The sequence below is a fragment of the Oreochromis aureus genome, linkage group 15 (assembly GCF_013358895.1).
Source record: "Oreochromis aureus strain Israel breed Guangdong linkage group 15, ZZ_aureus, whole genome shotgun sequence".
NCBI classification, from domain to species: Eukaryota; Metazoa; Chordata; class Actinopteri; order Cichliformes; family Cichlidae; genus Oreochromis; species Oreochromis aureus.
This window is the reverse complement of record NC_052956.1, coordinates 34,625,013-34,634,636: the sequence shown is the minus strand read 5'-3', so window position 1 is coordinate 34,634,636 and position 9,624 is coordinate 34,625,013. Positions and strand designations below refer to the sequence as shown.

The 9,624-nt window shown below is 40.7% G+C and overlaps 1 protein-coding gene across 1 annotated transcript in view; it reads right to left on the bottom strand.

Annotated features, from left to right (window-relative positions):
- Window positions 1-1,030: 1,030 nt before the first annotated feature.
- The window catches only part of kdm4b (lysine (K)-specific demethylase 4B), a 42,359-nt gene continuing 33,765 nt past the window's right edge, over window positions 1,031-9,624 (bottom strand). The window contains exons 18-22 of the mRNA XM_031750255.2: window positions 6,765-6,953; window positions 5,626-5,802; window positions 5,045-5,164; window positions 3,373-3,465; window positions 1,031-3,251 (exon numbers count right to left, since the gene is read on the bottom strand). Coding sequence (XP_031606115.1) covers window positions 2,706-3,251; window positions 3,373-3,465; window positions 5,045-5,164; window positions 5,626-5,802; window positions 6,765-6,953 — 1,125 coding nt within the window. The 3' untranslated portion in view covers window positions 1,031-2,705. The remainder of the gene's footprint in view (window positions 3,252-3,372; window positions 3,466-5,044; window positions 5,165-5,625; window positions 5,803-6,764; window positions 6,954-9,624) is intronic.

Sequence of the window (9,624 nt, the reverse complement as noted above, 5' to 3'; positions counted from 1 at the left end):
AGAGATACCAAAAATTGTTCTCACCCACAGCCATCAGGCTTTTCAATTCTCATACAAGAATTACAATAGAGGTATTCCTATTACTCTGCACTACTGTCAATTTGGACTTCCCCCTAATATAAATATACTAAATGAAATATATATTTGCATGTACATGGAGGGCCCATATTATATAAAAAGACTAATAACTGCACTCACTGGACATTTTATTAGGTACACCCTGCTAGTCCTGGGTAGGACTCATCTTCAGAACGCTTTCATTCTTTGTGCCTCAGATTTAACAGGGTGCTTCAGACATTCGTCAGAGATAGAGCACTTAAACACATGACAGCATCACACAGTTGCTGCTTTGTCAGCTGCACATCCATGATGTCAATCTTCCCGTTTCACCACGTCCCGAATGTGCTCTATTGAAATCTGGTGACTGTGGAGGCCATTTGAGTACACTGAACTCATTGTCATGTCAAGAAACCTGAGATGACTTTGTGAGCTTTGTTATCCTGCTGGAAGACAAAATCAGAAGATGGGTATAGTGTGGTCATAAAGGGATGGACATGGTCAGCAACAATACTCAAGTAGGATGGATCCATGCTTTCATGTTGTTTACACCAAACTGACTGTTTTTTCCAATAGTCTGTCGTCCGAGTCATTTTCACCCAGACATCAGACGTTCACTGGACATTTTCTCTTTTTCCTGACCCTTGTCTGTAAACCCGGTGTGTGAAAATCCCAGCAGATCAGCAGTTTCTGAAATACTCCAACAAGGATGCCATGTTCAAAATCACTTAAATCACCTTTCTGCCACATTCTGTTGCTCAGTTTGAACTAACTGGCTCATTAAATATTTGCATTAACAAGTGTAACTAATAAAGTGACCAGTGAATATATTTGCATATATATTGACCGCCCGCATTTAAACACTACAACTGATAACTGGAAGGTGTTAGCAGCTCGTCAGTTTAATCTTAATAGTTGGTCTAACCCACAATATACTTTTTAAATCTCTACAAATGCACAAATCACAAAGACCTGGCGACTCACAACCAACTTTAATCCCAATGAATTCAAATTTTCTTCATGAGTTAATTTGGATACAGAAACATCTGTTTCTTGTGACAGGAAGAGGGGAAAAAGGGAAGCGTGCCATTTACAAATTTGATTCACAATACAAGGCCTGTGGTATATACAAAGTGACAGTGTTGTGGAGGGAGGGGGGTCAGTTCATCAGTAGTTTTATATATGTAGCACCTCTGTTGCACAAACAGTAATGAAAACAAACAAACAAACAAAGAAAACACACGTAGTTATCAGTACAAACTCATGTAATATGCTGGCAAAATATGCCAAAATTAAAAGGTATTAATATTTGAGATCGGCCAAGTTTGTGAATGCAGTTCGGCAAATGAACACAGAAAAGATACAGTACAGTAATAGAAAAACATAACATTTTACCATATTAATTTGTATATATATACACACACAGTTTAAACCAAGAAGGGTAGAGTATTTCCTGATTCAAGGGTTCCTACATAACGTGCTTTTTTTCAAACCTTCCTTCTTTAAAACTGACTGAACTCTTCTGCCTAGTTGGTGTGCCGAAAGGCGATAATGTGACAGTAAACAGATCTCACTCGGTATAGTAGACGAACCTTTAACGGGAGCAAATGCGAGGATAACAATAAGCAGGTGTATCGGGTATGCTCTTAACGTGAAGACTCGGATGTTGAAACATCATTTATTTCCCACATGTAGGAACCCTGAGAACGTTTTGGTGTAAAAAGAGGAGCCGCCAAATGACGTCAATACATAAAGTTCACATCTGTTAACTACTGTGACACATCTTCACAAAATTTTAATGCATCCTGCAGACAAGTCTACTAGTGTTTGCATTCAACATGTTTGTTCTATTACAAATAATTCTTTCAATATTTGACTAAGACATTTAAATACTGAGTTCCCGCTACAATACACTTCTTTTTTTGTGTGTTTTTTGTGTTTTAAACCCCATTTCTCCATTTACCTCTTGTGAGCCAACAAGAAAACACCCTCGTGAAAAGATCCTGCAGATGGATAATGTGATACTTTTGTTCCGCCACACAGTTTCAAAGCCATGAGTGGCTGGATTGAAAAATAGATATCTTGTTGCTGGTTATTTGATTTTTTTTTTAAAAAAGAAGCGAGAGTTTAAAGTCCACTGGGGCCCCAAAGCTGAGAGGCCCTCGTAATAATTAGCTTCCTGTAGAAAGAAAATGGGAGTGTGCTGTTATTGATTTAATGCAACGAGGTATGGAGGTTGATGACACCCAGAGACTTATCCCATTATGGAGGAAAATAAAGCACAGCAGCTGACTGAGACCAAAAAGGAAATCTGTATTTAAAAGAAAAGGAAAAAAGAAAAGACCCAACAATGTAATAATAATAATAATTATTATTATTATTATGTTAAAAAAAGCCTTGTCCTCTTTAGCTGCTGCTTCAGAGCAGGCTAAAGCACCACTGCAGACACATTAACTCAAAAATAGAAAAGTAACATGCATTAAAAGAGTGCTCGTATGTCCGTGTCTTTTCCTGCTCCTGCTCTGAGCTCTCAGAGCCAGTGGAGGATATAAGTTGTCCATTAATACAGCACTCCGTAAAATCCAACACCATTAGCTTACTTCCTATTGGCTCAGCCTCCACCGGCTGAGTAATAATATAGTGGAGTTTTAATACAAGGGTTCGGGGCCATCTTCCTGAGGAAAATGAGAATGGAGGAGCGTCTTCATATAGGAGACGTAGCCGCTGCTGGGCGTGTAGCTGTCGGACATGTGCTGAGACGGAGGGGGAGGCGGGGATGGGGCAGACAGCAGCGGATCAGAGTTTAAGGTGGACTGAAAAGGGACAGACTCTGAACTCAAGAGGGGATCCGATGTGAGAGGTGACCCTGTTAAGGGATCGGTGAGGGCGACACCGGTGTCCATTGGGGTCTCAGCGTCCATTTGAATACCGCTAGCTGGGGCAGGAGCATCCTGCTGGGTCATTGGGGGCTGGGACAGAGGTTGTGAGGTTGGCTGCGTACCAATACTGTGATTTTCTGGTGTTGGCTTTGTTACTGGAGCTTCAGTTGGAGGGCAAGGTGTTGCATTGGTTGTCTCCATGGGGATATTTGCGGGAGCGGGGCCTGGAGGGGGCGGAGCCGGGGGCAGGCGACGTCGTTTGGCTGCTTGGGCTTCGTCCACTGAGGGAACCTCTTCCTGTGTTCCAGGTAAAGCCTGAGAACAGACCGGTACAGACTTAAGATGTGGAACACAGAAATCATTGGGCTTTTCAACTACCAGTTGTTTCATCTACAGCTAATTTAGTTTTATTTTAAAGTTTGAGTAAAACACTCACCAGGCGAGCTCTGACCCTTTTGGGTAATTCCTGGTTCAGCTGAAAGATCTCCGAGTGCTTGACCATCAACTGACTCTGGTCCTGAAACTCAACCTGGACAGATAACACCCACAATGGATTAACCAACCCACACTTTCAATAGTTGTACCTGTAAGTGCAGAGGACACACAGGCAAATTTTAAAAAATGAATAAAATATATCAAATTATTAGAGGCTAAACCAGGAGGTAAAAAAAGGACAAATCATTGAAAAGTGAAATAAAGCACACTGAAAATTCAAACTTGCACCCAAACAGTCACCGGTTGGATCTCAGGCATAACAAATGGTTCCATCAACAACCATGTGCTTCAGTCAAAATGTCCTTGACCATGACTCTGACCCCTAAAGCTGCTCACTGACTGGATAAGAGCTTCAGTTAACCACTTTAAATGTAAATGTAGATTTAAAAAAAATTATATATATTTATACGGAGCGAGGGGGGGGCAGCAAGGTCAGGGTTGTGGCACCGACTCTGTGATCAAGTGGAGGCGTGATTTTAGCTAATCACAGCGGTACTCTCATCTCTGAGAGGGCTCCCGGTGCTGCAGCCACCGGGTTAACATGTTATAAACCTGTAAACATGTGTCTGATGCAAACATCTGCAGTAAATATAAACCACGCTAAATCAGTCATTTAAGAGTTCCTTAAACTCAGAAAGTGAAGCGACTGGATGCATTCCCCATAAACACTGTTTATTTGTAAATTGCTCAGATGAGCTGTTATGGATGCACTCCCAAAATCAGCGTCATGGCACAAATCAAACAACCTCACTTTCCCATGTGTTTGTGTCCAAGTACATTTCAGGATGCGCTCGCTCTTGTCCCAACAATCATCTTCGATCCCACATTTTCCACTTTGTAAGCACTCTGCAGCTTTGCCCTATAAATTTCCCTTAAAGTAGCAGTGATTTGAGATCTCTCGACTTTTATGTTTTAATGCCACACTGAGTCAAAACGCTCCACCATAATCTAGAAGGGCCGACTGGCTTCTCGCACACTGATAATCCCAAGAATCGAGAGCCAAAGCAGAGGGTGGCAAAGCCATTACACAGAACATCCCAAAGTTCACAGGTTCAGTCACTTTTGAGTCATGCTGCAGAAGAGCATCAGATAAAATATGGAAAACGATGCCGATGCTCACATTCCTCACCTAACAGTCAATTTTTTATTTTTTTGCGCTGCAGCCAAGCTTTAAAGCTTTATTTAGAGATGATTTTCACAGTCTGGTTTGACTTGGAAAGGTTTATACATTTACACACGCACACACGTTTTCATATCTTAGTGAGGGCATCTCATTGACATAATGCTTTCCCCTAGCCATGTACCCTAACCATAAAAAATGAATGCCTAATCCTAACCATAACCTAATTGTAACCCTGACACTTAAACCCACACACACACACACACACACACACACACACACACACACACACACACACACACACACACACACACACACACAGGAGATTAAATGCAGGTGTTTGAACAGCAGCATCTCAGAAATCCGACTTATTTTCTTGTGTACTCAGTTATTAAGAAACAACATTACAAGTTTATCTATGAATGATGCAAACTACAGCCACACACGCTCCAAACTCTAGCAGATGTGAAGGCTCGTGTTGTGTTTCTCTTACCTGGTAGAGTTTGTGGATGTGTTGTTTGACAAAGGAAGCGTTGAGGATTTTGCCTTCGGGTGTGCCGACCACAACAAGCTCCCCCACCTCAGGAGGGCCGCTGCGCAGGCAGTCATGACTCTGAAGAAGCGGGAAGGATGAGCGAAAGAGGAAAAAAAAAAATGTGCTCAAAACATCTTCATGTTACATTTTACTAACAAGAATTTAGTTAAAGTCTGAGGGTAACATTTTCATCTGGTTGCTGTTATTAAATGCGGGTTGACTTTTTCATTTCTCTGCAATTCAAACAGCTTGTTCTGGTAAGTAACACACAATTGATTTTAAAGTTAAATTTGATCAAGTTTCTCAGCAGATATCACGTTATTAAAACTCATGTTTGTTCATAACTTACAGCACTGACTCATTAAAGGTTATGCCAGTTTACATTCAGTCATTACATTTTCATTTGTTCAGATTCTCAAGCTACAAAAGCATGTAACAGTTGCTAGGATATTTCTTTCAGCTATTTAAAAAGGAGATTATTTTTAACCCGTGTCGATTGCACGCATGTAGGTGTCTGCCTTGACTCAGAGAGAACTCACTATTATGTTTTCCGGGTACAAGTTGTCACAGTATGAGCCGTCGTCGAAGTTGACCTCGTAGAACGTCTGTCTGGCCATGCCGATGACGGTGCAGTGGTAATACCAGGAGTCAACGTTGCGACCTATCACCCTTTGCCCAAGGGTTGGCTCTTGTGGCCCTTTGGGTGTTGGTCGAGGCTTAAGAAAAGAAAAAAAAGGGGGTTTAATTGGAAATATGTGGCTTCATTCAGCAGGAACACACTGTGTGTTCTGTCATTATTCCAAAAAGTGAAACCTTTTGCTTGAAGTGTATTTAGTGTAAAACCGAAGTGTTTGTTAAAATCACTCCGAGTCAAGTTCATACATAACTTTTTCATGAGAACATTTCTACAAACAGAGGCCTATTCGTCTGTCATTATGGAGCTCTTATTATTAGAGTGTCGTCTTTATGACTTTTTCTCCTGGTGTGTCACCTTAAACCACTTAGGGTCAGATTTATGAAACAGGGTATAATGACGTGCAATACCCAAACAGCGCTCACACCTGGGGTTAGTGTAATGATTGTGAAACTGTTTTCTAAACACATTTCAATAACAAGCACAAAAAAATAAGACATGCTATTTTTTTAGCATTAAATATCGATGCAATAAAGGGCAGCAAACATCTCCATATATATTTTGCCCTTTGAACAAAGAATTCGAACAAAGAAATACACATGCCAACAGCGCTTTAGAAATACAGACAGTGCATTTAAAACCCACTGTGCCGCATGGTGCAACATGCTAGTCAGTCTGGCCCTTAGACTCATTAACCCTCTAAAGCCAATAATATCATATTTAATACATGTGCTTTGAACCTTTTTGAGACTTCTACACGTCATCAGTGCGATTTCTTTTTACCCCCCAAAACAAAAAAATTCCACAACACATTTTTTAAGCAAAAAACAAAGCCTGCCAATGAAGCCTAACACTTGTCATATTCAGTTTATAGAAAAACACAAAAAAAATACTGTTTTTTTCCTTTTTAAATCAAACAGCTATTCCTGAAGAATGACTAACAGAAAAATATTTCAATATCTGACTTTTGACAGTAATTTTACAAAACATTTTTTAAAATCTGCAGCTTTAATAACTGACCAATTGTCCTGGTTTTGCACTTACCTTTGGAGTGACCTTTTTATGCCTGTGGCAGGTGACAGACACCACGTAGGGCCAGTCAGCGGGTGTCATGACTACTCCGGCGATTTGGGCACAGGTGACATGGAAGGACGTTGCACAGTTCTGATACGTGCACTGGATGCAGGCGCCGCGGTTCTGACTAGCAACCTTTCCATGGCAGAACACACACTTCTGCAACGAAAGCAAATAAAATGCTTCTATTACGTCTCCATTCCCCTATAACTTCCTCAGCTTATTTTTATATAAGCCTCCTTTGACGCTGACAAGTGAAGCAGTTGTTCAAAAGTTTGAACTGAAGTAAAGTAAAGTAAATGTGAACTCCTAACATTTCACCTTCACACTTCCAAAAAGGTTAAAACAATTAAAACAATTCATCTGCAACAACTACTCCAGTCCTCCAGAAGAGCCTGGCATGCCATGAAATTGCAGTAATTATAGGACATCTCATGAAATAAAGATGGTGGAGGAACCAGCAATGAAACCATGAACTCTCTTCTCTCTGATCTTTGATTCTGTTTGGTATTCTTACAGGTTTTTACTCATTAAGAGAATGGCTGTTTTCAGTCTTCCCAATAACACGCTTTTGCGCTGAGTGCCTGTACAGTGGTGACAATTATGTCTTAAAAATTTTGCATCTATTGATAACAATCTGAACTGTCACTCTGACACTCAGTTCATTTATGCCAATTCATTTTTTCCTCCCTGCATCCCTTTTGGCATCTTCCATAACTTGTTTAGCCTCATTGCTCTTCTCTCCTTCCAGATCTCTTAATTCTGGTCTGAAATTCCCAGCAGTCTGCAAACTCTTTGCCTTTTCTGTTACAATTTAATATAACACATGATCCCTGCAAACCCACAACCATTATTTTAATTAAAGTCTTACAACTCTCAGTGCTGACTGCTCTTATGCGTGCATCGTTCAAACAGCAGAGAAGAAATGCCTAGTTTTAAAAAAAAAACCCATTTTTTTCTGTTTCTCCTCCTTTATGTGCAGCTGTAATGTGGTGCTTGGCCAATCAATAAAAAAGTAAATTTAAAAAATAAAACTTCAGTTTTTACTGGTGCAGCGCAGCTACTTTGCCAGCTGGTGGGGTTTTCCCCAGGCAGGTAGGCACCAGAGCAGAGGACAGGATGAAACTCAGCGGCTCAAGAAACATTAGCTGCTTGATTTATTTATATGTAAAGCGCATTGCAGATTAATATTGAGAAGATTAATTTTAAAGAAAAAAACATCTTTGAGCTGACTTTGCGATCAAATTATGTGAACCCATTGTTAACTGCTTTTATTTATTTCTGATGTGGTCATAGCAAAATTATCTTTGCACACAAGTGTTTTAGAACAAATTGGTGCTTGCACATTATAATTATACAACAAGGTGCTGGAAACAATCCTTGCAGATTTTGGTCCCTGCTGACATGACAGCATCACACAGTTGCTGCAGATTTGTCAGCTGCACGTCCATGATGTGAATCTGCTGTCACATTCAAAAAATGCTCACCTGGAGTGAGATCTGTGACTGTGGAGGACATTTGAGTACAGTGGTCACAGTCATGCTTAAGAAACCAGTTTGAGATGATCTCAGCATTGTCACATAGTATTTTATTCTGCTGGAAGCAGCCATCAGAAGATGGGTACACTGTGGTGATAAAGGGGCAATACTCAGAGAGACTGTGGGGTTTAAACTGCTCAGCTGGGACTAAGGGCCCCACACGAACACTACCACCAGCCAGATCCATTGATACAAGGGAGGACGGACCATTGCTTTTATCTTTGCACCAAATTCTGACCCTGCCACGTGAATGTTGGCAGCGCAAATCAAGACTCATTAGACCAGGCAACATTTTTCAGATCTTCTGTCCAGTGACCTACTGCAAAGTGTAGTCTCTGTTTCACATTCTTACCCAGCAGGAGTGGCAACCAATGTGACTGCTGCCATTCTTCCACTAGCCCCATTTTCACAAAGAATTGCCGCTCGCTGGATATTTTCTCTTTTTTCAGGCCATTTTTTGTAAACCTTTGTGATAGTTGTGTGTGAAAATCCCAGCCTGGTTGCCGATGCCTGATTTAAAGTTTAGCAGGTCGTCTTGATCATGTATACACGCTTAAATACACTGAGTGGCTGCTATGTGATTGGATGATTAGATACTTGCGTTAGCGAGCAGTTGAACACATTTACCTAATAAAGTGGCCAATCAGTCCATATGCACATTATGACTTATGAGAACGCCTATAGAAATTGTGGAAATGCCTTTAGAACAAAAGTGGTTTCAAAGTAAATCTTGTCTGGTTCATCCTCACACAAATCCACACCACTCGTTTCCAAGACTACTCTTTGACAGCCTGCCAACCTCCACATCCGAAAAGACTCCAAAATATTCACTCAACTGATAGGTGATGAAAAAAATAAGTTTTACTTTACAGTCACTGTTCTGGTCTGTGTTTTTGCATGCAGTAGGAGAATGGACCCGACAAGTTAGGTGGAAAGATAGCTCTAAAGACGCTTATACATTTGATTTAAGCAACTTGCAGCTCCAAGCCTGAAACGGTTTTCTCACAAGAGCAAAAATCTCAGTTCCTCTACACACAATATGCAAAAGATGCATCAGTTGAGGAATTGAACAGTGTTAGAACACCTGAGAAATTCCAAAATAACTAAGGCAAAAGTAATGTGTGTTAAATAACTCCATCACTGGAAACTCCGTGTTCAAAGATGGGAGGGACAACACTGATTGCTGATCACAGTGCAATATAAACTGGTTCCTAGCATGCATATTCACATTTGATCAGCGCAGAGCTTCTCCGCTCACAGTCTTTTAAGAGACTGAGGAAACGTGCTTTGAC